Source organism: Molothrus ater, chromosome 1 (genome assembly GCF_012460135.2).
Source record: "Molothrus ater isolate BHLD 08-10-18 breed brown headed cowbird chromosome 1, BPBGC_Mater_1.1, whole genome shotgun sequence".
Classification (NCBI taxonomy): Eukaryota; Metazoa; Chordata; class Aves; order Passeriformes; family Icteridae; genus Molothrus; species Molothrus ater.
In genome coordinates this window covers 71,114,653-71,142,458 of record NC_050478.2, presented here as the reverse complement: position 1 = coordinate 71,142,458, position 27,806 = coordinate 71,114,653, and the positions used below count along the sequence as shown (strand labels likewise).

At 39.9% G+C, this 27,806-nt stretch overlaps 2 protein-coding genes across 4 annotated transcripts in view; one reads left to right on the top strand and one right to left on the bottom strand.

The window, feature by feature from the left end:
• The window catches only part of PIGN (phosphatidylinositol glycan anchor biosynthesis class N), a 106,824-nt gene extending 103,668 nt beyond the window's left edge, over positions 1-3,156 (bottom strand). The window contains exon 1 of one of the 2 annotated variants that reach the window (XM_036406804.1): positions 3,123-3,156. Coding sequence is in view for 1 of the 2 variants with exons in the window: in XM_036406803.1 (XP_036262696.1) it covers positions 2,294-2,310 (17 nt within the window). In the remaining variant the exon portion in view is untranslated. Of the gene's footprint in view, positions 1-2,293; positions 2,326-3,122 lie in introns of those variants that run through there. The other variant, XM_036406803.1, reaches the window with a different exon arrangement.
• Positions 3,157-3,399: 243 nt separating this feature from the next.
• RELCH (RAB11 binding and LisH domain, coiled-coil and HEAT repeat containing) overlaps positions 3,400-27,806 on the top strand; it is a 77,030-nt gene continuing 52,623 nt past the window's right edge. For both annotated transcript variants that reach the window (XM_036406217.2, XM_036406206.1), the window contains exons 1-2: positions 3,400-4,076; positions 20,294-20,383. In XM_036406217.2, the coding sequence (XP_036262110.1) occupies positions 3,596-4,076; positions 20,294-20,383 (571 nt within the window). In that variant the 5' untranslated portion in view covers positions 3,400-3,595. The remainder of the gene's footprint in view (positions 4,077-20,293; positions 20,384-27,806) is intronic.

Genomic DNA, 27,806 nt, shown 5'->3' with positions numbered 1-27,806 from the left:
CTTAGCTTTCCAAGATGTATTTAGATATGTTGTTCTTCAGACATAGAACTCAAATCCTTTAAAAGTTAGGAGACAGCAACTCCACTAAGAGGCAAAGCAGCTTGATCAACAATCTGCCTCTCTTAGAATGACTACTGAATAATTAATTTGCAGCTGTCTGCCTCAAGTAGACCTATAGAATGCTCCATTTCCAGAACTCATGCAGCTTTTTCTGCCTCACACATCCTCTGAGGCAGTACACTATCAGGTTTTCTTCTCTGGTTTCTCAGAACAATACCCCTTTGGCACATAAATTCTTTTAAGCATATTGTTACAGTTACATTTTTCTAACTACACTCTTTATTCCTGGAATATACATTTCAGTGAAGACAGCTTTTTCCCAGCCATCCATAAATTATTTTGGAGCAATCAAGTGACATCTGTAAATATTTAATTTAGCTTCACAAACCCAAACAAACCTCTTCCAAAGCACGGAAACAGTGGGACGCTTTTACATCGATTTTCAGCGTGGAAGAGTGAAAAAAGTTAGTCCTTACTGGCACGGCCCCGAGAAGCGGGCAGAAATGAGTTTGTGAAGAGAGAGGCAGACGCGGGCGCTGCAGAGCCCGCGGGTCGCCGCCAGAGGCCGCTGCAGGACCCGGCAGGGCTCGCCCTCCTCCCCCGAGGAGGCAAAGCACCGGAGCCAGCTTACAAAAAACTCACTCTGAACGCGCTCTAACTCTCCAGAAAGGAATGGAAATAGCAGAAGGTTACCTTAAAGGTTCTCAATTCTACCGGAGACGTTTTTGTCCCCATTTTTGTTGTGGTTCCACTGGAATTTTTAAGCATTTTCAATACACTGCTATTTTACGTTATGCTACAACCAGTTCATGCTCTGCCACTTACGTTCTTTTTAGTGTGGATCAACAAGATAAAACAACACAGCAGTAATAAAATGCCAAGTTTATTATAGGACAGAAAGCTAAATTGAGTGTAAAATTTACGGAAAAGTTATGCAAATCCTGGAAAAAACTGGAAAGCACAGTCTTTTATGGCACACCACCATGTGAATGGAAGGGTTTGGAGTGAGTACTCCAGAGGGCTTTTAGATCTCCATGTCACTGCCAAACATTCACATTATTCTATTACTAAGAGTTCAGCCCCAATATGCAGGTCCTAGTGGATCAGGTTTACACAGAGCTTCCATTGGTGGGGATGAAACAACGTTTTCAAAGAAATCAAACAGAAACCAAAGCTGGCCCTGCTTTTCAGCTTCCACTGAGCTGAACTTCCTTCAGTAGCACACACTTCCTGCTGCTACATTCCAGCTTCAAGTTTTTTACCCGGTAACACACAAAGTAACCACTTTGCATCATGTTTTTAAAAGTGATAACTTCACACTTCCAGATGCACAACTTCATGCACTCATAGAATTATTAAGGTTGGAAAAGACCTCAAAGGTCATTGAATCCAGCTGTTAACACAGCAGTGCCAAGTCCACTGCTAAAGCACATTCCCAAGTGCCACATTCACATGTCTTTTGAATATTTCTAGGGATGGCGATCCCACCACTTTCCTGGGCAGCCTGTTCCAATGCCTGATTGCCCTTTCAGTGAATAAATTTTTACTAATATTCAATCTTATGCATATTAGAAAAAAAATCAGTGGCACAACTTGAAATGATTTCTTTTCCTCCTTTCACTTGTTACCTGGGAAAGGAGGCCAACCTTCTTCACCTTGCTACTGCCTCCTTTCAGGTGGTTGTAGAGAACAGGAAGGTGCCCCCTAAACTTCCTTTTCTCCAGGCTAAACGACCCAGCTCCCACAGCCATTCCCCATAAAACTTGTGCTCCAGACCCTTCGCCAGCTCCACTGCCCTTCTCTGGACACATTCCAGTGCCTCAATATTCTTTTTGTAGTGAGGAGCCCAAAACTGGACACAGGATTCAAGGTGCAGCCTCACCAGTGGCAGGTACAGGGGGACAATCCCTGCCCTGCTCCTGCTGGCCATAAGTGCTGATACAGGCCAGGGTGCCCTTGGCCTTCTTGGTCACCTGAGCACACGGCTGGCTCATCTTCAGGCAACTGTCTATCAGCACACCCAGGTCCTTTTCTGCTGGGCCAGCTTCCAGACACTTTTCCTGCATCCTGTAGCACTGCCTGACGCAACAGATCCCTAGGCAGAGCCTTGTAACCCTCTGAGCCAATGGGAGCATCATTCTACTCCCTGTTCCCTTCATCTGGCTCAGGGCTGTACATCACGATGGCAACTGGCTTTGTCATTAAAGAGCAAGGAAAAGAAGATGTTTCGTACCACAGCCTTTTCCTCATCCTTTACCACAGTTTCTTCTTACATCCCACAATAGGATAAACATTTTCCTTAGTTCTCCTTTTGCTGCTGATGTATCTGCAAATACATTTGGTTGTCTTTTACTCTTTTACAGCAGCAGTCAGATTAAGTACTAGGTGGGTTTTGGCCCTTCTAATTTTCTCTCAGTATAACCTTACAACATCCCTGTAGTCCCCCTGGGTTGCCTGACCCTTCTTCCAGAAGCACCAACTTACTATCCACCCGCGCTTGTGCCCTCCCTAATGGCAGCAACACCTGATGCTGGGACATGGCTCACACACCTACCGGGAACGCGGAGTTACAGAACCACCTTGGCTGGAAAAGGCCTCTGAGATGCTGACATCGAGTCCAACCCATGACCGAACCCATGGCACCTAAACCATGGCACCCAGTGCTGCATCCAGCCTTTCCTTAAACACCTCTAGGAACAGTGACTCCACTCGTTTGGCATTCCAAGGTCCATCCCCGGGGCCCTTGCCGGGCGCTGCTTTCCCCGGGAAGCCCTACCCTGGCCCAGCCAACACAACCCGGCAAGGGTCCAACCCCTCAGCCCGAGCTCCGAGGCCAAGCCGAGTCCCGCATCCCTCCCGTCCAAGCAGCGCTCTGAGCCCGTACGGGCTGGGCGGCCGCCGTGGAGGCTGCGGAGCGACCCAAGCTTTGCGGAAGCGGGGAGGCGCAGCCCGTGCCCACCCCTTGCCAGCGCTTCAGGATCGGCCACCCCCTTTCCCGGTGCCTCAGGATCGGCCGCCCCCTCCCGAGGGGAAGCGCGAGGCACCGACGCGCCCGGACTCACTCCTCCTCTCCCGCCGCGATCCACGGCCGCTTCCGCCTTCCGCCCTCCGCCGCTCCCGGCCCCGCCCCGGCCCGCGCCCCGCCGCGGGCGTGCCCCAAAGCTCCGCCCTCTGGCCACGCCCCTCAGCGTCCCTCCCTCTCCTCGGGCCCCGCCCTGCGCGGAGGGGGTGTGGCCGCGCGCCGGGGCGCCGCTGGCGGTTGGCCGCGGGAAGTCTCGCGCGAGCGGGGATCCGGAAGCGGCAGCAGGGCGGGTGGGAGGCCGGCGAGGAGGCGGTGGCGGGGAGTCGCTGTGGCCGCAGGTGGCGGCAGCGCCCGCGGCGACAGCGGCGTCGTCAACATCATCAGCACCATCGACAGGGGCCTGGCAGCGGCTCGGGCCCCCGCCCCGCCAGGACCGGTGTCTGCGGCGGCATCTCCGCGCAGGCTTTGCCGCAGTAGCGCCCCGGCAGCGGTCGCGCCGCGCCGGGCTGTAAGATGGCGGCGGCGGCGGCCGGCGGGGGCGGCAGTGTGAACCCCTTCCTCAGCGACTCGGAGGAGGACGAGCCCGAGGAGGCCCGGCCCGGCGGCGGCAGCAGCAGCAGCACCGAGCCGGGCGGGCCGGCGTACCCGCAGCAGCAGCCGGAGCCGGCGGCGGGGAGCCCCGAGGAGCTGCCGGGTCTGCGAGCGGCGGCGCTGGGCGATGCTGCCGCGGGGGCCGGGGAGCTGCCGCGGGTGCCGATGGACGCGATAGCGGCGCAGCTGCTGCGGGACCAGTTCCTGCTGACGGCGCTGGAGCTGCACACGGAGCTGCTGGAGAGCGGCCGGGAGCTGCCCCGGCTCCGCGATTTCTTCTCCAACCCGGGCAACTTCGAGCGGCAGAGCGGCACGCCGCCCGCCGGCGGGGCCCTGGGCAGCCTGGGCGGCAGCAGCGGGCTCGGGGGAGCCGGCGGCAGGGAGCCCGGGCCCGGGCAGCTCAGTAAGTGACCCTGGCTCGGGGCCCGGGAGGCTCCGGGAGGCGGAGACAGCCGCCGGTGGGTGCACGGGGCTGGGCGGGGGTGGCTCTCGGTGTCGCTGGGCGGCCGGGAAAGGCGCTTGGCATCGCTCCTTCAGTCATTCCTTGTCCTCTGTAACCTGTGCGGGAATGGCGGAGGCTGTAGGAGCGGTGCAGAGGGAGCTAAGGAGGGGCGCTGCCAGGTCCGGTGTTACCCTGGTGCCACAGGCGTAGTTTCATCGAGCTTCGGTATCCCTGCGAACATCACGGGTATTTGCCAAGTGTGGGAGAAATTGTTTCCAGCAGCGTCTTTAGCGCTCACTTCCAAGAGATAAGTCGTACGGTGTTGGGAGAAAGAATGGGGTGTTAAGCCGTGAGTGCCACATCTAAAGTCTAAAACCTGTCAGAAATGGGGTATAAGGAGCCAGGATGTTATTTTTGGTGCTGCAACTAAAGACAGGTCTGAGTTTCACAGCTCTTGCACAACTAATACAATGCTTCCTATAATTAACACTACCATGTTTACCAAGTGTCTGCAATCTTTGGCTAGCCAAGGAGATGGGGAACTCAGTAATACTGAGTTGGTAAAAGTTTAGGGAGCAAAATGAGTGCAGGTATTCGGACAGTTGTCACACAGCTGGCCTTAACAGCTTTTGTGTTTTAAAAGTAGCACACATGGCTTAGAATAAAATCACTTCAGTGTCTTGTCAGTGTTGCTGTCCAGACAGATAGGGTTCTACAAAGGAGGTAGCCTGTGGAGGTGGCTTTGGGAAAGAGAAGCTGACCAGCCACCTGAGTTTGAGGACTTAATGAACTCGTGGGAAGGTATTGAAAGGAATTGTGGGTAGCAGACAGGTGAAAGACATAATTATGTGTTTACCAAGATACCTAAAGGCATTTTGTGAATAGTCCTATATTTTCATTTCTTTTAAGAGTTTCTAATGTTGGAAAGACACAAAGTTACACTTTAAATTTGGAAATAACTAGTAGCATCTGGATGGCTGGGGTAATAGACATCTAAACTTCAACTTGTTAGTGCATTTGAAGGTCTTTTAAAAATGTATGGCTTCTTTTAAAATTCCTGCTGTGTTGTTTACGTTCTGCTTGTCTTGTTTGTGAATTATTAGAATTTCATACTTCTCTTTGTCCAATTGAGAGCTTCAGTGTGGTCTTCTTCATGATATGATTAGTGAATGTTGGAAAACTTGTGCTTCGGGGCTTTGAACTGATAAAAATTTCTGTTTCATCCCCAAGCTGCTTCCTTGGGGATTCCAGTCAATTAATCTGATTGATTAAATATTCTCTTTTCTTTGTTAACATAGTACGTTGTTGCCAGTTATTGACACTGCACATACTCCAGAATTAGAAAAACAGCAGCCTGTGTAGCTGTGTTGTTATGCATGGAAAAAAAAAGACCTAAGACCTCTTCCAGTCTTAGAGCAATGCAAAATTATGTAAGAACATCTTAATTATTATTTTGCTGACTTGCTAATTGATAGATGCCTGTGGGATGTCCCTATTAAAAGAAGGAGGGAGGAGGCCGTAGCAGTGGGGAGAGAGAGAAGGGGGGACTAACACTTAATTTAGACAAGTTTAATAATACTGAAGTGCTGAAATTAAATATCATGCTAGACCTTATGCTAAAGGTGTGTCTTGAAATCTGATATCTACAATAAGTTAGAGAGTGCATTTCAAAGGATTTTTTTTGTATCAACAGTGATTCAAAAGGCACTTCACATTAAGTGACATGGAAAGGTGACAGATGCAGAACAATGAAAAAATATTTTTATATAGCTCAAGTAGCTTTTTTAACTTAGTGCCATCAGATTTTCTTGCAGTCTGAAGTCTGGCATTGAGCTAGCAATTGTGATAGCACTGTTCAGACTGATTCTGATTGAACAAGATCTGATAGTCTCGTGCCTCTGTAGTTATGTCATTTTCCAAATACTAAAATGTAGATTGCAGAAGACTCTAATGGGCTGAAAATCATGGTCTTTGGAAGAGTTCCCTCACTTTTTTCCTGAGCATCTGGTATTACTTCATTTAGGTAGGTGGCTGAGCTGTAGTTCAGATCCAAGAATAAGTCTAAACAGTTTCCTAAGTTAGTCAAAATGTCCCGTTTTGTTGAGAGATCCAGTCTCTTGTACCTGTCTTTATAAGAGAGTTGTGCATGTACCTTCTCTTGCTTTAACATGCCCAAAGGTATTTGAGAATGAACTACTAGTTTTCTTAATAGAAACGATGGATGTAGAAAGTAGTGCAGGTTGGCATGATTGCCATTTCAAGGTCATGTGAATTTTATGCTTCAGTGAAAAAAATTCATAACATCATTAAAAAAGTTATTTCTATTTATTTCTGAAGTCAGAATTTGTTCTCAGTGCTTTGTAGCTGCTCCTCCCAGCCCCCAAGTTAGATTAATTTCTCTGGCTTTATTCTGACATTTTTCATAATTGGAGTGGATGCAGAAAGAGTATGACTGGCAATTCTTATTGAATGTGAAGTATGTTTGGAATGCTGCCTGAGGATTTCCACTGAGCAATAGAAAGCTTTCGTACTTTACGTGCTGTACAGAATGGGAGAATTTCAGTACAAGTGTTCGTTGCCTAAAAGGACTCTGAGAAGTGCCAGTCTAAACTCTGAGTGCGTAATGGAATTTATTTTGGTGTGGTTTTATTTCTTCTTCATCTTCAAAGACTGTTACAAAAAGATTTTGCTCAAGTGTCATTGGATTTAAACAACCAGCATCATGTGGTCAGCGAGTGACTTAGAAGCTGTTTTGTCTTTGAACCATGCTTCAGAGCCCTTGGTTGCAACAGCAAATGACAGTCAGATGACTGGGATTTCTTAGCTCTTTGCAAAAACACCCTTCCTCTTTCTAGCAGCAGCAACATCACATCTACAAACTGAGATTAAGATATATTGTAATGAAAAATGTGGAAATGTTTCTTGTGTCTAACAACTTTGCTTTTCTAGTTTGAAGCATGTGAAGGAGATGACACTGCTCCTTTAGATGCCCAGCACTGTGTACAGTCATCCTTCATGTCCTGTATCTCAGCCAGATGTTCCCAAACTTCTGAGAGCTTCTTCCATTGGTTTCAATAGCAGTAGTTTAATATCTGCTAGAGCACTGGATACCACTTTTCTAATGCTACTCATATGAGCAGTATGGTTTGGAAGTCCCTTCTTCTTCCTGTATTCCAGATCTTTTGCAAGACTTTAAATATACACATTCAATATAAATTTTTGTCCCTATTATTTTTGCATAAGAAGGAATAATACCAGTTGAGACACTCAAAATTTAGAAATAAAACTGTGGCTCAAATGTCTCATCTGTGTTCCTGGACCACAAATGTGTTTATTATACCCATGACTGTAATTCAAGCTTGTGCATATAGGGTGAAGAAAACTTCTTTTTAATGTGATTGATATGATGCCCTTTGGTTGCTATGTTTGATTAATGCTCTTTCCTGAAGGAATGCAGCTTATACTGGTAGGACTAGTGTTAGTCTTGAAATTTGCCATTTATTTTTTTCTTTATTGCTACAAAAGTGTGACATTCCCAAAATTTGAAATAGCTTTAATGAAAATCATAAGGGTTTTGAGCACTTATGTTACATTTGTGGTTTTCAGGAGATAATTTTTTTCTAGTTACAGCCGTAATAAAATTGTTTATAGCTTTCTGGGGATTTGATTCCAGTTATATTAAACTAATCCATGAGTACAAAGATACAAAGTATTGCTGCTTCTTCATAGTAAGCTCCAGGCTTTGCTTATGATTTGGGGTGTTTGATTTTCTTTGGGGTTTTTCTTTTGTGGGTGGGGGGGTGGTGTGGAATATTGTAATGCATTGCTCTTTTTGTTTGTAGCCTTTGAAATTCAGATGTCCTACTAGAAAAAGTGGGAAAAGTATATAGATTCTGCATTTGTGAGAGCGGGGTGTCTTGGTAACAGATCTTCTCAATTCTGAATCACAAACATTGTAATTTTGTGTGGACCTTTGCCATATTTCAACTGATTTTTTGTTCGGAATGAAAATATAGCAGAAGAGGGCTACTTCCAGCCAGTTCATTATATCTCAGTTTAAATAGCAGTCTAAATAAAACAGGAAATTGAGAAGATGGCAAATAATTTTTGTTCTAATGACTACTTCTTAGGTGTTTTGGTGTTGTCAGCTGAAGTCTTTGGCTTGTTACTATATGAAAGCAGACAAAAATACCTAGTCGTGTTGCCTGGATCTGCAGATAATGGGAGGTGGACTGGCAACTTGTGAGTAAGAGTGGTTTTACTACCTGATTTGGAATGCATGCTCCCCTGAGAAAGGATGGGATGGGAAGGTTCACATAAATAGGTAATCAAAGCTGCTGGTAATCAACAGATAGGAAAGGCTGATTGCTGTCACTTTTAATGAAGTACAGAAAACATTTGAAAGGGTTGAGGTTTGTACGTAATGCTGAAAGAAAAGGAAGCAGAGTTCGCTTCAAACCTGGCAGAAAAGAGCAATGCCTGGAGGAAACCTGAGAGTTTTGATAGTGCTCTGATGTTGGCTTTACTGATAGAGAAGCCAGGTGAACTTTTCCTGTTGTGGCTTCTTTAAACCCACTCCATTTTACTGACACTGGTGTTTCTGACAGGTTTTCAGTAACATGCACTTACAAGCTGCTTATGTTAAGGCTTTTGCAACTGTTGGAATTGTCAAATGACTAAAACTGCGTGTGCTGGAAGCTGTCCCTGATGGATGAGTCTAAGCTTTGGCTGATGTGTTGGTAGATTGTTCAGGAGACAGGTTAGTCCCCATAAGTATGTAACTACACAAAGAAGTAACAAGATAAGGTAGCCTGATAAGCATGACAATTATGGACAAAGGAGGACAGAGTAGAAGCCTCTCCTATTAGGCAGGTAGATATCAAGTTATCCACTGAGTAGCGAGTGACTGTCCTGACTATGTTGTATTTTCCTGTGTCCTAACTTAGTGCACGTTGTGTTTCTTTTAGGATCCTCAGAGCTATGAGATGGGGAATTTAATTGCTTTTGTCCTGGCTTCTGTTCTGTTCCTGTGCTAGAGTTCCTGTTACTTTTTGATGCTGGGGAAAGCAGAAGTGAACCTCTCTATATATGCACTGTAGCTAGTTCAGTTATGTGTGTGTTTAACCATCCTGTGGCTGAAAGCTTCAGCAAAACAAGCTGGATTTGTGCTGAAGCAGCACACCATCCTTCTGATGGTTTTGCTGTTAAGGAAAGAAGAGATGGGTTTTTGGTGGGTGGAAAGAAGGAAATTAGAATGTTGAGCTAGAGCTTTGCATTTCAGAACCAACCATTGGCAACTTTTCTAAGTTCTCCCATATGTAATTTCAATTCTGTGTAAGTTACATCAAACTTCCTGTAGCTTTTTTTCCCTCTGAGAATTACCTTTTTCTAAACTAAAGATGTGACTCATAAACTCTGTCCAGCTGAAAGAATGCTTGCTGAAAATTTTACACAAGTTTCGTTCCTGATAAAAAAGTTCGTCTAGTATTTGCAAGCAAGTTGTTATCAAGTAGATATTGGTATCAGCTATGTTGGAAGCTGATCTGTGTGCAGTCCATCTCTGTTAATTGAAAATTTGTAAATACTGGACTTCTGTGTTCCATAAACACAGAATTAATGAAAATATGGGGAAAAATCTTTTTTTCAGGATGTTCTTACTCTTCCCAACTAAATTAAGATTTTTTTTACAAAATCTGAGTTAGGTAACTCATATCTGTGGAGATCTTTAAAATATAGCATGAGTAGTCCTTTTTTTTTTTAAATTAGAAGATAAGTCCTGAAACCTTATACTGCTCAGTTCAATCTGACAACTCCTTGTCTTCAAGGTGTTACTTGTATTTGGATTTCTAGTGCTGCAGTTTTGAGAAACTGAGCTGACATCTCCTCTAGCACAGGCTAAAATATTGAGTAATTCAGTAAAAGTTTGTAGGCCTTATGTATTTATTTATGATGTGAATGCCTGAGACATGCTACTACATATATTGAGTGTGTTGGACAAATAGTTAAAAAAAACTATTTTTTTTTTTTTTTTAAGACAGACCAAGTTGAAAAAGCTTTTAAGAAATAGTGAACCTTTTCTTCCAGTGCACTGTAGGGTAGAGGGAATTTTCTTCCTCCCTTCCTGCAATATAACTCTGCATGATAGTGATGCAGCTGATTACTTTGTTGTTGAATTGAAGGAAATAATGTTACATAAAAAGTCACAGAGCAAGAATTTCATATTTATATAACAAGTACTTTTTCATCTTGTTTGATGTAAGAGGAGAAAGAAAGCTATGAGCTGTTTTGTCATTTGAAAAAAAAACTTTTGGAGTAAGAGAAACCATGGCAAGAATAATCTCAGAATCACAGCATGGCTGAGGTGGGAAGGGACCTCTGGTGATCATCTGGTCCAACCTCCTGCTCAAGCAGAACTACTGTGACCTACAGCTGGTTTCCCAGGATCATGACCAGGTGGCCTTTTAAGTATCTCCAGGGACAGAGACTCCCTCCCCCTCTGGGTAATCTGTGCCAGTGCTCGGTCACCCTTACAGTAGAAGTGTTTCCTGATGTTCCAAGGGAACCTCCTGGGTTTCAGTTTGTGCCCACTCTCTGTGGTCACAGGTCACCACTGAGAAGAGCCTGACTCTGTTCTCTTTGTGCCCTCCCTTCAATTATTTATACACATCATGAGACTCCTCCCGAGCCTTCTCTCCATGCTGAACAGCTTCATCTCTCTCAGCCTTTTCTTACAGGGGAAATGCTTTGGTCTCCAGTTGCTAGTTTTGGGGTCTTTTAAATTCTCTAGGAACCATATGGACACAAGTTAAGTTTTAACTGGAAATCCTAAGATAAATGTAGAAAGTGGGCAAATGAGAACTTAGTGAAATTTAAATATGAAAAAAATTGAGGCAATACAGTGCTTCAGAATAAAGATAGATATTTTCCATACACTTTAAGTAGTCCTTCAGCAAGGGCAACCATTTAAGGACTAAATTGAGACAATTTTGCTAGATGTTAGCCTTTAACAGAAAGCTGGGTTACTGCAACTCCTGTGGTGCAAGTTAATGGATACATTTTGGACAATGCAGTCCTGCAGCATCAAGCATATGGAGTTAATTTCATGCTGGTGAAGCATTCTGATTTCTGCTAAAGCCAGCTATGCTTGGCCCTTGACTGTTCTGTTTTGGGAAGGTCTGCTTGCTCAAGAGCATTGCAGCTTCAGCTACACCTTGCAGATGTGAAAGGGGTCAGGCTGGGTTTGATGCTTTTCCTAAGGGCACACCCCTCTGGACCTCAGTGTTCACTGCAGCAGCATCCAAATGCTTTGTGCAGCACTGGCTTAATTCTTTCAGACTCAACTAATTTGGATGCTGCCTGAGAGTGTCTGTGCCATAAGCCTCTCTCCAAAAGCAGCCTGGTTTTGGTATGGCTCTTCAGGAGATCAGCCCAGGTGCATCTGTATCATAACCCAGTTCTGTGAGCAAGTTATTTCTGTGCTAGGATGCACAATCTTACCGATTTTCTACTTGTACCTTCATTTTTCTGATGAACTTCCGCAGTGTGCCTGTTATGGGAGTGAGAGTGATACTTTTCTATTGCCATGTGTCTGCAAAATATTTGTTTTACGTATCTGGTGGTTGGGTTTTTGTTGTGGTTGGTTGGTGGGATTTTGTTGGTTTGGGGTTTTTTCTTTTCTTGGCCAGCAAGCATAGGTTAGTTTTCTCTAACCAGCTTTAGGGGTTTACCCTCATATGCTTCCTATGAATTTTTATAACTTACTATAAATATGAAGTAGGAAAGTGTATTAATCATCTGTTTTCAATCTGGTTTGGATTGCCCATCATGGACTAGTATTGAATGTCTGTTCTTGATAATTGGTAAGTAGATTATTCCGACAGCTTGGAAGCTAATTTTATTCTAGTAGCTTTAATTAACTAAGTTTTCATTTGATGAGGGTCTGAAGTCTTCAGAACATACGAATTTGGAAAATTCTGCAGGTCTCATTGATTAAGAACATCTGGGAGAGAACAAAAGAGGCACTTGAGTTGCAAAGCAAGGTTGGTAGGTCAGGTGCTTAGAGTTTAGTGCCTGATGCAATGAATTAATTGAAGGCTTTTTGTTCCATCCTCAAGTTACCATAGCAATGTGGAATGTGTTGATCTGGTAAAATTTACTCTACAAGTTCAAGTTAGTTTAAAAAATTGTTGTGTAAGTCTGTTTCTACTGTAAAGATTGTATGCTAGATCACATGTCTGCTGCAATGGATCAGGTTTGCTTTGCTGAAAGATCCAGCATTAGTAAGCTTGGAACAAGTTGAAACATAACAGAAATTTTAAATGCAGCGGACTTGTAAAACTTTTCAAAGTAATACTGCTCCAGAGATGTCTTATGAAATGTGTTACGGTTAAAATAAATTTGCAGTTTTATTTATGGGGAATTAAATAGTTTAATTAATTTATTCATATGTGTTGCACAACATAGCTATTTCAGTTGCTATATAAGGTAGTCACAAATACAAACCGTGAATTGATGATCTCTTATTAAAGAGTTAGTGATGTCTGATTGTTTGATTTAATGGAGAAAGGACTTCATTAAAACTCTTGGGGTTTTCACATTATCCCATCTTTTATCACATGTGCTCACTCTCTCTCACAATTTGGTTTATTCACATACACATGTGTGTGGTTCAGTACTAATATGGGGCTTAAGCATGTACAAAGAAGTACAAGAAGTAATTTATTTTTCCCAATTAGCCTCCATTCCCTGTTTCCTTGGCTTCTGCTATTTTGTGCCTGTGATATTGTGCGGGGTAGCTGAAAATACAAGTTATTCAAGGACATACTTTTTCAGACCAGTAGCTCTAGAAAAGAGCAGGCCATCTGCAGCATGACCCTACTGGCTAGTTTCCTCTAGGTCTGGGATGTTTAAGGTAGGTAAAATACCTCACTTGCAGACTTCTTTACTGCCAGCAGAAATAGACCTAAAACGTATATTTATACATCTGCATTCCCTTAGGTCTGAATTTCAATAGTTCTTTTATTATATCTGTAGCACAGAAGAAAGGGAAAAAGTGTCAGACCTGAGTAATTTTCATAGAAGCTTCTCAGTTGGGATCTGTTATCAGAATACTTGCTAATTTGCCTGTATCTTTGCATTTAAAAAATTAGGTTGGGTGCCCTAAAAGTAAAGATAAGCTATACCCTATAAAATATGGGTACTGTTGTCCTTTGCTGATGACTATGAAATTTTTTCTGACCTTTGATTTGCAGACACCTTTAAGTTTTGGCTTTGATCTCTTCATGACATAATATGCTTTTAGATGGAGAGGTTCCTCCATGGAAGGAGGGGTTTATGTGTATATTGGGAGGAGGGACAGCTTAACTTATAGGAATAGCTCAGCTCATCAGGAAAAAACTTGTGTGCTTTCTAAAGTTACATGGAACTATATGGTTATTTCAAAGCTTGTCTTAGTAACGATCTAATCTTGTTGTTGGTTGAAAAACATTGCAGTAGAGGGCTTTTATAGCTTCTCACTTTTCAGAGATCTGAAAGAGTATCTCAGAGTAACTTGGATTTTTTCCCACATGCAGCTGTAATTGCTTTTCTGACATTTATAATCCCCAACAACTTTCTTTGTATGATAGTTCATAATTTTTGGAATCTAATTTGCTGCTGTGTGTTAAGTGTAGCATTTGTTGATTGAATTATCCTGTTTTGTTTTGATTTTTAATTCATTATAAAAATCAAACCTTAGCAATTCTCTATTTTAATAATTTTGTTCTGCAAAACAGATTTTCAGTGCCCAGTTCAAGAATGAAGTGCAACTTATTTCTGTTGTTGCCAAGAGTTGTATTCTGGAGTCATATTGGGTTTTTTCTTGCCTAGAAGTAGCTGTCAGGATGGTGATGCTAAGGAACGATTTTCAATGGCCTCAGTCATTCACTTATGTAACTTGCAACGTCTGGTTTTATTCAGGATAAGATAGAAGGCATTAACCTGAGATGGCTTCTAAGTAGGGTTGTACCTGATACTGAACTGGCAGGCCTTGTTTAATGTTTGTCCCATGTGAAATCCAATGTAGTGCAAATTTAATTTGTGAAGAGAGTGCATTATTATTAAATAAAATTACTACTGGTGGATTAAGTTGCTTGTACGACAATTCAAACACTAATGTTAAAACACTTGAACTTTATCTAAAGTAAAAGAAAAAAGAAGAAGACTACATGAAATAAAAATTCTGTGCTTCTGGAAGCAGAGCTGTGCTTGGATGATTATTCAGAGTTAGTGATATAAATCTTCATAGTATCCAATAGCATGAACAATGTCTTAACGGTTTTTCCCAAGCCTTTGGTATGTTCCTGTTTGATAATGCTGCAGTAAATGACAAATACAATTGTATTAACCAATTGGATAGAACGTATTGAGAGTGTTCTTTTGCTTGATTTAGGGGTTTTTATCAATGCCAAGTCATGTTTGGTTTTGCTTCTCCAAGTAGTGATGTGTGAGGGTAGAAGTTGGAGTCGGCCTGATGGCCCTGATAGCATTATAGGTATAAGTTACTATCCAGACCTTTGCTATCTCAAAAAAACTTGAAAAGGTTCTGTCTCTCTGTGAAATGTGTGAGCTATCTGCCTACAGCTGTTTCATCCTCCATAGACCCCTACAATTCATATAAAACCTGTCTTAAACTGGGAAATGTGTTGTCCTAGTATGTGCAGTATCCAGTGGGAAGCTGCTCTCATCTTGCCTGGGAAGGATTAACTTTTAGTTCCATTTGTATGCTTACCAAAATCCTATTTCCAGTAGCCAGTTATTTCTCCAATCACTGTAAAATCTGGTTAGCCAGCTATTTCACTCAGCAGTTTAAAATATGGCAATAGTCTGTTTTCAGGATTACAGATATTTTTCAGTACAAGCGAACACTTAGTTAGCTAAGTGAATCTGTCATGTACAAACATAGTATTGCTTCCTCTCTTTGAATTTCAAGGAAAAATTGTGGCTTTCTGGGTCTTCATATGTTCCATTTGATTAATTGTTAGTAAATGATGATATGATTTCCGGTGATCTTAGAGGAAATGTGACAACTGGGCTGCTTTATCAGCTAGTAATTTTTAAAATCAATTTGGATGTTTGCAAAGCAAATTCAAATAGCTTCTAAAATATTAATTTTTAAAATGTTTTTTCTTGTGCCTCCTATCAGTAAGTAATGCCACTTAATTTGTCTATGCTTTTGGCTGATTTACAGTGTCATGAACATGTAAAGATTATTTAATGAGATTTTGTAGAAGACTGCAACCTATTTTGACTTAATGGATGTACTGTGACAATATGGCTAACATGAAAATATGGCTAATATGATCATTCTTGGTGCCCTTTAGGTAAACTGGTAAAAATAATCTCCTTTTATCATCAGAGCGAATGAAGCATAACCTTTTTCACATTATGTATGTCAGTGGAGGGGGATGTATCACTTTGAGATTCCCTTACATTTTCCTACTTTGGTAGTTATGCTCAGCTTTCAGGGAGAGCTGAATATATGCCATGGGAACAGAAGCTGTCAGCAGAAGTCTGCATGTCATTTGGTGCCAGTTCTGGGAATAAGAAAAGAATTAAAAATCCTTTCCTCTGGAATGAAGCAATATTTTAAAAGTGTGTATAAGTTAATAAGCAAAATGTGATGTTGAACCCAATTTTTCACTTCACAAATGAAATTAAATGCATTGCATTTTTTAAGGGATTAAAAATCTTCTTATCTTTGAGTATATGAATGTTGGCATTCTGATTTTGCTCATCCTTTTCCAGTGGTAAAGGTAAGAGACAAGAACTGTGCACAGGCTCTCCTTTATTATCCCGATATGTCTCCTGGCATTTCTCTGGTATGAATTATGAAAACCCTAAGCCTATTTCACTGCTGCTCTGTGCGCTTTCTTGTTCCATATTGAGGTGATCCATGTTCTGCAGTTGTTTATACCTGCTTGTCAAAATTGTTCTTGTTACTTTGCTTTTACCATTTCTGAACATGAAGCTGACAGCAATTATTTTGCCAGTATTCACTAGGAAAGCTTTTAGGAAAAGGGAATTGCTGATTATAAAGTGTTTTAACTCAGAGAAAGAAGCTAAAATCCATGCACAGGAGACTGTTGATAAGAATGAACATACCAAAACAACAAAATGGGTTCCCACTGCTGTGGTAGATTGGGTTTCTTTCTGGGAAAGAAGCAGATTTCAGCCAAAGGGTACTTTTCCTTTTCAGTGGTTTCTCCACAAGAAGTTGCTTTGATATTCTTTGCCAAATCACTTGAGACTCAAATTTTTATTTTTATTTTAAAAATTGAGTATATGCTTTTATCTAATTTTTTCTTTTCTTCACTTTTATTTCAGAAACTAGTTCTCTTTTCTGAATGCTGTAGTTGAAATGCTTCCACTCAGTGTCCTGGAGTACAGCTGTTTGTACTTCAGACAAATGCTATTTCACATTGCTCAGGTGAGCTGTGGGACTGAGCACAGCCTTTCCCTTCAATTCCTTTCCTTCAAACAGCCCTGCCCATTTTCCCAACAAATGAGGCTGTTGTGCTGCCAGCAGGGAGGTGCCTTGTACTGTGGGAACCCAGGACATCCCTCTGGCTGTCCAGGACGGCCAAGACCCCTGCCAGGGGACTCAGAAGCCCTGGCACAGAGCCCAAAACACCTGTGGTTTTGATTATGACCCATGGAGCAAATTACCAACCTTATATGAAGACCAGCAAGCCACAACAGTTTAGGTAGAATAGTAGTGAAGTTATCACGGGTTGAAAAAGTAGATTTTGGGGTTTCTAGAATGGGGGTTCAGGAGGCAAGATGGAAGTATCTGGGTGTGTCCAGTCTTTCTCTTTCTTCTTCTTGGCCTCCATCTTCTGCTGTGATGTTGGCACTTACAGATTGGTTTAGAGTAGAAGCTCACTGTCTAACACAGGTGATAGGTATTGGAAAGTAATTGTAAACATTGTATATGTAGTTTTTAGTATAAAGACATAACACTGCCCTGGGGGCAGGCAGAATGCCTCGGACTGTCTTGCTGAGCGGACCTTGGCAGGACAGGAGAAAGAATTTTGTAGATAAGATACAATAAACAACCTTGAGACCGAGAATTGAAGAGCCCTGACTCCTTCAAGCGCCAGGCAGGGAAAAGAGACTTTCCAGCTTTTCTCGGGGTCACTCTGACCAGCTAGAGATCCTGACATTTTACACCCTCTCGATCCTTTGCAGAGCAGCTACATCCTTCATGGAAGTGTAAAATATGAGGTTATGTTATTCCATGATTTTCTGGAGAATGGCATTAGTTTTAGGAGTTAAACCTCTTCTGATGCCTGCTTACAGAGACAGTTGTAAGTAGCAAGGTCACAGACACAGTTTCCCCATGGTGACAATTTAGGCAGGTGGGGCCATGGCACAGGCCTGCTGTTCTTCACTGTTCAGCAGTGCCTGTGTGCCCTGACTGTGCTGGTAATGGCACATCTTGGGTTAGGGGTGTGCTAATGGGTGTGTACTTTTGTAATGGAAGGAGAATCAGCATTACTGTCCGAGTGAAATGATGGTAGCAGGAAACCCATGAGGGCTGAGGTTCCTTAGCCGATCTTCCTTGGTTTCATCAGTCTGAATCTGGCTGTTTGTGCATCTTCCCAGTGTCGGCCTCTATGAAAAGGAAGTCCAATGTTTGCTTTTATTATGAACATGGTAATGATAAAGCGAAGTCAAAATAGTGAATGTACAAGGTTCCACCCTGTAAATTGCTGCTGTGCATGCAGGGGTGGTGCATAAGGCAGTTTCTGGGTGTTGAAATGGTAAACCCCCTTGGTGTTGCTTGTTCCTGTCGGACCCTTAAGGTTGTACAACTGATTGATATTGAGAGTTGTTGGATTCACAGCTGCTGGTGTGATCTTAAACAGCTTCTGTTGTCTAAATCTGACAAAGATTGTGATTACCCCCTGCTTTTTTTATAGACATCTGGGTTTTGGTGGTTTGGTTTTTTTCCAAGAAGTTTTTGGCTTTGGCAAATAAGTTTGTCTTTTATGCCTGGGTTCATCAGTTCTCAGGGGAGAACCTTGGTCTCTGAAGTGCACCACTAGTCATATAAAGAAAAAGTTGGGTTGCTTATGGCTTTGGATGCTTCAGTAATAGTGGTGTGGTTGACTTAAGTTGAAATTTGAGCATTGTTTCTCTGATGTTAATGTTACTTTGCTTCTGTTCACAGATCAATTAGAAAATTGATCTGTGAACATGGCAAGACTGCAGGGGGAAACAGTTTTATTTCTGCATTTGCCATAGCAATGCTGTATGTGAGACTTGGTTACTTCTCTTCAACATGAGCTTTTCCTTGAGATCTTCATTTAAATGTTGTTTTAAATTTGGTTTCAAAAAATGATCTTGTAGCTCTCGATGAAATAAGTCGGAGCAATATCTACTTATCAAGGTGCTGGGTGTTTTGAAAAGTCATTTCTAAAAACTTTCATACTGCATGAATTCATGTTTACTTTTGAACTTAATCTCTTCAAATGTGCAGCAGTCCATTTTCCAAAGATGCTGTAAAAAGAAGAGTTTGTACTGTGTTGCTAAGCTATATAGAACAGCCTACAGAAAATTACTAAATCAGACTAATGTATGAAGAAAATGCAGAGAATGAGACTGGAAGCTGCATATGAGCAATGAGGTTTAGAACCAATGGCTGAGTAGAGACTCACTGAGGAGCAACAGCTTGTTTCATTGTTTGGATTAGAAAGCATTGCAACAGGAAAAAACCCTTTGGTAGCTATAAAGTGTATACTGTGATAACCTGTCTGTTCCATGGACATAAAGTATAAGGTTTTCAGGCAAGTCTTGATGTTGTGGAACTCAGCTAGATTTGGTAACTTTAGTACCTCTGTATCTTTTAACTGTAAATGCTTCATTCAGTCTTAATTCAGATGTTGTTATTTGAGTACAATGCTGGTCTGTATGTAGAGAGAATGTCACAAGACCTTACAGTAAAATGAAGCACAAATATACGAAGAAATTCATTAATAGATTTTTTTTTTTGGTTTTGTTTTTCTTTTTTTACATAATGCAGAATGGGAGGAGCAGTTAAATACTTAATGATGTTAGTCATGACAGAGTTTGACTGACAAGTGATGAAATTGCTTCTATTTCCACTGACAGATAAGAGGTTTTTTGACAGCTCTGTGGAGTTTGTTCTTTGTTAATGTGACAACAGTTCTAATGTAATTAAAATTATTCTTGAAGTGCTACATAGAAATTAATTTCAAAAGGAGAGGAAAGATACTAAGGTACTTAATATAATTTCTGCATGTTCAATTGTGCTAAGAAACTGTTCAATTTATTTTAAGTTCTGTCACCAAGTAATTTATGCATTTTTATAATAAAAAGGTGAATATGCGCTTCAACAGACTTATCAAAATTGCATTTTGGTTGATGGTTTTTTCTTTGCCATTCCTGTGAAATGAAAAATGTCAAGATCAGATCCAAACCTTATGCTGGTTACTGAATTTCTTGATTTTTTTTCTTTTTTAAATTCAGGATTTAATTATAGAGTGCAAATATTATACCTGCAATAGCGTGAACTGTGCTTCCTTTGCTTTTTTTAGATACTGCATTCCTTAAAAAACGTTAATTAAGTGGGTATGTACTGAAGTTAAAAGCTAGATCAGAAGATATGTAAAAAAGTATTTGGTCACAGTGACATGCCTTAAAATACTAAACATGGGAAAAGGAAGTAGAGTGTTTGAGGCAGTCACAGGTTTCTGTTAAAAGGGAACTGCTTGAAACTTGTCACACAACAGTTTGATTTCTTTTATGTTCTCACCTGGGTGTCCAAGCCAAAGTCCTTGGCCCCTGTGCAAAAGAGGAACTGCTGCAGTGCACTGCTCCTCATCTGCTGTGAACAGGGTAGAAATGCCATCTTTTAGGGAGAGCAAAAGTATCTTACAGTCTGTTCAATGAACTTGCTGTAGTGCTGCATTTTTGGTTCAAGTTTACTGATGTACTCTCTACTTACAGACTTTCAGAAAATGCAATACAACTTGAGTCTTGCAGAACATGTAGCCTCCAATTTATAGTTTCTGAAATGAGATGCTGTTTTGACTTTCTCTATGACTTTCTCTATAAAAGGCAGCTCTTCAGGATTCTTTCTGATATCTTTTATTTTTTTTCTCCTACCCCTTAAGATCGTGCTGGAAGCATCAGTACTCTTGATTCTTTAGATTTTGCAAGATACTCCGATGATGGCAATAGAGAAACGGATGAAAGAGTAGCAGGTAAGTGTTCTATATGTTTTAGGAATCACAGAATGTTGATTTTTACTGTTTAACTTGTTGTTTCTAGCATAAGTATATTTAAATGAACATTTCTGAAGATGACAAGATTACACTGAGGTGGTTTAACTAGTTGCTTGATGTTGGAGACTTCTGCTGTAATTTCTGTAAGTGTTCAGGCAGGTGTGCTAGTGTATGATTCCAGATGTCACCAGTGCAGAAACACACAGTATACTTGAACATTGTGCCCAGTCTTGACAATAGAACTGTATCCTGGTATTGACTGCTGACTACTACTGTTAAGCTGAAACATTCACTAAATTACTCTACATAGTGGTCTGTTGCTACTATGTGGGTTAGAGCTTTCTGACATAAAGATCTGTTGCAAGTCATCTCTTAAACATAGCCTTCATTGAGATCAAATAAGCACCTCCAAACCCAGAGCAAATTTGGGATTTACTCAGTTCCATAAATCTTCTTCACTACGAATCTTAATTGTAGTGCTTTTCTCTCCTATTTGCATCTTTGGTTGTATAAGGTTGGGATTTTTGCCTTTTGTTCTGAGTCTTTGGCACTTCTAATTTCAGGATCTATTGCATCACCAAGGGCAGGACCTTCTCTTAGGTTAGAAATTATTTTACTAACCACTTTTGCATGTGAGCCATGTTTCTCTGTCCAGGTTTTTTTCCAAATTCATATATTAAGTTATTCACAGCTTCCACAGAGAAATCCATAAAAGCTCTCTAGAAATGGCTACAGAGCTCTCTTTTCTTCTCCTCAGTTAGTAGTATTCAATATCCTGAGCTCATGGAAGTTGTCCACGCTGTGACTTCAGCTCACATGGTTAAGCTTTATGGAACCTGAGGTGATGCAGGCTGCCATGTCTCTCTTCCACCCTATTGTCTCTACTCTGAAACACCAAGCAACGAAAAGGCTGACAAAACACAGTTCTGTAAAGGATCTTCATTCTGAAATTTCATCTCTGAGTCAGACTGAAATGGCAGGAAAATCTCATTTTTCTTACCCAGCCAGTGTTGCTGAGTTAAAGGACTGGATTAAATTCACAAGCTCAAAGCAAATCCAGGTATTTTGGTGTTCTGGTCTAGTACTATAGGAACTTAGTGTTCTTCAATTTGTATGGAAGCTTCTGGATTCTTATTACTATTTAGCTACTCTCTTTTTCAATATACATAGTTCTTTTTAAGGAGGCAATAGTTGTAAATAGAAAACTGATCTTCTAAAAAAATGGTGTTTAAGGAGCCCAAGCCTTGTGAATTGTGTCCTGTAATGCAAGGAAGAAACAAGCAAAAATCCCAGTATTTTATTTATTTTTGTTTTTGTAAGAGATTTTTCTTGGTTCTAGTCAGTATTTCTTATCAATAGTGTTACTGAGACAGCTGGTTTGATTCTTGTTATGAGCTGTCCTTAGAATTGGATTAGAGATGCTTATAGAAAATATAGACCAGTCAGAACTGACATCCAATAGAACCAGAAATCTTCTGACAAAACATTAGTGACAAACTATTGGTTACTTCCAGTATGTAATTAATATAGCCTAAAATTAAGTGTTAAGTTTAAGTAAATAGTAACATTGATCAATATTTTTGATAATTGCTACATAGTGATTGACTGCTGTCATATGTAATTGATGAGGAAATTGTATGTCAGGATATTTACAGTTCTGTGTTCCTTTAGAGATGTTTTTCAAAGAGTTCTTAAAAAGTAACATAAGAACTTGAATGAAGTAAGATTGAATATTATTTCTGGATGTTTTTAAAGACTGGAAGTTTTCAAAAATATTTTGTTTGTACTTAAAATTCTGGTTCAGTCATAATTGCTTAAAATATTTTGCCTCAATCATGTTTAAAGCTATCTTCCCAAGCAATTTCAAAAACTGATAAGTATTTATTTTGTACATTAAGAAATTATGTCAACAGAGGTTTCAAAAATTTTGCAAATCCAGTTCCTTCTTTAAACAAACTCTGGCTTATAACTTCTGCTTTTGAAGTTGTTCTTAGCTGCAAATGCACTTTGAAACCTAACTGGAAGTCCATCTTGCTTATTTCTTCTGAAATTGTTTCTTTTCTGTTAAGAGCTTTGATGCTTAGGAGATTAAAATTGTAATCTGTTGTGAAAGCTTGGGGCCATGAGCTAATAGTCATCTTTTTCTTCTGATAGTTCTGAAGATGAGGTTTGAATCGTTTCTCTTTGTAAATGCCTTTCTCATGCTCCTCCTATCTTTGCTTTTTACTGTTTGGACAGAACACATGATTTCCATATCAGTTCCCTATCATATCAAATGAAAGACAGGACATAAATGTACATAAGTCACTAAATGAAACTGCTGAACTGGTTCTGAGTCAGAAGGACTTGAAAACTGAGTTATAACATACCCACTTTACAAATACTTTTGTATCTTGACTATATTAGAAAGCCCCAAATCAAAAAATGTATGCATATATCATCATCCAAAGCCACCATATTCCATTTGCCCATTATGAGTAGTGGTAGATTTAGCTGCCTTTTTTTTTTTGTTTTGTTTTGTTTTAACAGTTCAAAAATTCCTGAAAATAACTGTATCAACTCTTGCTTGAAATTGATTTCAGTACTTAAAAGCTATTAGCCCACTTCATTCCCTCTGGAATTAGAATTAAAATTTGGCCTAGAAGCAAGCATGTTTTGAAGAGTTGCTGAAAAGAGCTTTTCACTTGGCAAATCTGCTGGAAGGGATCTGAGTCCCTTCTATAATATTATCGCCTGCTTGACTGAAAAGATGCAAGTCATAGAAGGCAGTCAGGATGTGGAAAAGTTTGACAAAACTAACTGCAATTTAGAAAACATAAATTTTCTTCTTTATCTACCTGATCTTAATGAAAATGAGAGTTATGTAACAATTTGGATAATACATTTGTAATTGACTAAGAGATGAAACAAACCAAAATGCATCCTTACAGCTTGCAGTTTACTAGATGGAAACAACTTGTTCTCTAAGACTGGTAACTTTTGAATCCAAAGTCATGTATTAAGTGCCTGAAATACTTGCTCCTACTGAAGGATTTGATAGGGGTAGTAGACCTCCTCCAAATACTCATAATTTCCAGAAAGCAGCTAGAGAATGGAAAACCTGCTCCTTTCCTGTGTTATAAGGATACACCTAACTTGAATACCCACACAATTTGTTTAAAATAGGTTGCCTCACATTCAGTCTAAGGAACTGAATCTTCTGCCACATCTTAAATTTGCCATGGTCTAAACCCCCTACTTTGCATAATTCAAAATGTTTATTATTGCTAACCTGCCTTTGACATCAACTCAAAAGATGAGAATCTAATAATTTTTGAGAATTTAATAATTTTAAAAGCACATGCTGTGCTTTCAAAGATGATAAAATTAATTCTTATAATCAAACTCCATTTCAATCATATGTATTCTCAGATTTCCCTGTATTTGCATTGATTTCTAGCTAGTCTCTGTGTCTCTGATTAGAAGAATAAGATTTGAAAGGAGGGGAGCAGTTCACAAAACATTTCTTCTTGAGAATTTAATTTATCTAGACTCAGGTTCACAGTTTCTGCTTTTTACAGAGCCTTTTTTTGTGTTTTTTTAGTAGGCACTATTAAATTGTGCACACCAAAATCAGAGGGAAATCTTAAAAAATCAAACAAAAAACCAGAGCACAAAAGGCATCTGTAGTACAACAATCACTTGTTAACATGGTGTGTGTGCTTTGTTCATCCTGAAAGCAGATCTGGTTTTGTCTTCCCATTGCCTGTCTTAAGCCTGTGAAGGAGTTGTAAGCCTCTTAAATTTCCTTCCAGGCTGAAGGTTGTTCTTACAGAAGGTCTCCAGGGGCTGAAGCTGAAGACAAGTCTGCTGTAGTTCAGGTCTTCTCTGTAGGTGGTCCTGTCTCATTAACTTCAAAGCATTAATGAGGCTACTGAGTCAAGTGTTGGCCTCCCACTATTAGAGTGACAAGTTCTCTGTTACTTGCTCATGAATCTTCCTCCTGGTCTTTATTTTTGTACTGTGGTAGTAATATCTTGTGTGAAGTATAGCTTTCTGTTTTGGGGCTATTTGTGTTTTGTGCTGAAGTGTTTCACATTTCAAGGCTGTCTTTTTGCTTCCATCATCAACAACAGAGCTTGTAAGAGTATGAAAGTGTGGAAAGCTGGGTAAGCAAAGGGGCCCTTGATACTTCAGAGGAAAACTATTTTTAAAAAAAATGTCCAAATGCCATATAGTGGCTTCACAACACAAAACTAGCCTTCTACCATTATCTGAAGTACTGGGTACTTCACAGTGAAATACGCAAAAATTTGACAAGGTATTCTAAATGTAGATGATAAAATTCTAGTGTAATTGGAAATAGTACTGCTTACACAACACAAATGATGGATGATTTTAGAAGTACTGTTTATTTCCTCAACTTTTTGGCCTTGGTTCAACAAGACTGCTGTTCATGTAGATCTCAGCTAGTCCAATCCCAATTGCAGGTGGTTCTTGGTATGATCCAATAACTTATGAAGTCATTAACAAATATGAGTCAATAGAATAAGACCCTTGAGAAAGCTTAATTTTGAGATTTCAAAGCTCAGCAGACAAGCTACTCACTCCTGATATGCACTTCTCTTTTAAGGTGTATTAGATTAGCTGCATGAAAACTGAAACATTTAAAAATTGCTGATCTGAAAACCTTGGTCCAATGCATCATGGCTTGCTTGAAAGATTCACCCATTTTAAGTCAGGCTTTGTAATTTTTTTCAGGATAGTAGCTGTAGTGATTAGAAACTTTTAATAACAAAAAAGCCATTTAAAAGCCATCACTTTTTATTAAAAGAGTCATTGAACTTTAGATAGTTTTCTCCCCTAAGGCAAACTAAATTGTTCAGAAATGCCCTTTCCTGTAGGAAGATTACCCAACCTTAAGGCTCTAAATTTCTATTCTTTGCTTTCCTGGTGCAAAGGAATATCTGATTGTTTCCTTTCTTAGGCTGTCTGCAGCAAAACTTTTGTGCATTATTCTTAAGGAGTGTTAGCCCCTTCACCAGGTGCTGGGAGTTGTATGTGTTATTAGCCTAGTCAAGCATGAAGCTGAACTTCAGCTTGGCTTTGTCAATGCTTCTGAAGGCATATCTTCAGCTTTGTAACAGGAGAGGGGGAGAGGCATCAGGTCGTTTGTATTAAAAGTCAATAGTTCATAATGGTTACAAATAAAGGGGTTAAAAGGTTGCCTTTTATGTAAGAGAATGCTATAGAATCAACAAATCAATAGTTCATAATGGTTACAAATAAAGGGGTTAAAAGGTTGCCTTTTATGTAAGAGAATGCTATAGAATCAACAAATGGGAATTACTAATGTTGATTTCATTGGTAGATATGTTGAATTAAAAATCATTATATGTTTTGGCAGAAGATCACATTTCAGTATAACTTAAAGAGCTTTTAATCACAGTTTAACATTTGACTGAAGTTAATGTTATAGCTGTTTTCATGTATAATTGTATAAACACCTATAAACTTCTTCAAATAAAAGCTACATTTGTGACTGACTTGAAAGCATCAAGGTTTGTATCATGGCAATTATCATGGTGCCATTAGTAAGATTAGATGAGGTACAACTGTAACAATGCTGTGTTGTGGTGGGATTATGTGGCTGTTTTGACATGCTACCAAGTGACAGCTTCTCAAATATACTACATCTAGAATCTTCTACTATAACAGAAACATGCAGCAGAGTAATCTACTTTTAAGGTTGAATGGGTAAAGTCCTAAAGATTTCTAAGAATTGTCAGCATCGTCACAGTTCACTAAAATTCAATTCTTGCCGTCTGACATGGGTTTGTCTGACATGAGTTTTTTGGCTTTCTATGCCTTCAGACATGTCTTATTCCTATTTTCCTTAATTGGATTCCTGAGTTTTTATAGTTTGCATTGTTTTTCTAACTTTTTTTATTATTTATATCATTCTAGTTCAGGGCACTCCTGATCTGCAACTGTTCTGGTCTTCGAAAATATTTTACAAGATTAAAATGTTAACACGTAGTTATTTCCATAAGAAAAATTTCTTAATTTGAGTTCTTTAAAATTTTCAAAAAGTAACAAATTAGTATCTTACAACTGTGAATAAGTATCTCAAATGCAAGGAAGTAAATTAGCTAAAATTAGGTACTTACTTTATCATGAGAGCGTTTTCTGACTTTGTTGCACAGAAGTATTTGCAGATCAGCATTGCTGAATACTAGAGAGATTTTACATATTTTATTCATTGTATCCTCAGTTGCGCTTTTATATTGCTGCAGTAAAATTCTGTGCATCAAACAAGTTCCTTTCATGTAGCAAATGTTGTGTATTGTAGTAACTCCTTCAGTTTTTATGCAGAACTGCAAACTGAGTGAATCTTTTTTCCATGAGTGCCAATTACCAAGAGTCTTAATTACAGATGCTCAAAAGAGGAACTGGTTTTATTTGCAGCCTTCAGTAACATTTTTTACCAGCAAGGGCCAATGCAGCGTTTCTGCTGTGCATTGTGTTCTGTGTAAATATTTCAAAATGCCATGTTAAATTGTTTCCAGGCAGTGATTAAAGATTTCATTGAAACTTTCTTGTTAAAAGTCACTACAAAATTTTTCCTTTTGTTTGGGAATAAAGTAGATAGTAAACTATTCTAAATAGGTCATCTAACACTTCAGCGTGGTAGGTGTTCTGTGCTTATCTCTCCTAGTTAAGAGTCCTTCCTCCTGGTAACTGTATATTTCAGTGTGATTAGATAATCTGAGAATTAATGAAATGCATGTATTTATCTGGTCATCTCTTAAATAGGTTTCCTTAGATGTTCTACCTGTAAATGGCTATTAAAAGAACATTTGCTATATCTTTTGCAAAGGTCCAGGGGATGAGAATTTGAGGTCACTATGTACATATGATCTCAGCATCAAAACATATGAAATCCCAGTGCACACAAATCACCACTGGCCCTTTTTGGAGGAAACATTGGAACATGAGAAACAAATACGAGTGACTAGGGAAGTGGAGAGGTGAATTAAGAGAGAGTGGAGAACTACAATTAAGTATTTTTGAATTTAAAGCTGACTCTCAGTCTTTGAAAATCAGCGTAAACTTTCAAGAATAATGATGCCAAGACTTTTTTCCTTTCAAGCTTTTTTATAAGTACTGCAGAAGAGCTGCATTTTTTGGGTGTTTTTGTTCTTGTATATCTCTGTTCATTTGAATTCAATGACCTGAATTCAAAATCCTAATCAACTGTGGGACATTCCTAAAACTCCACTATTTTGAAATAGAATTTAAAATTACTTTTTTTTTTTTTTGCAAGATAAAGTACATTTCAAGATCTCCCATTTAAACTACTAAAATTTTGGTGTATGGTTTTATTTTCCAAATGAAGTCTGGGGTGTCAATGGGACTTTAC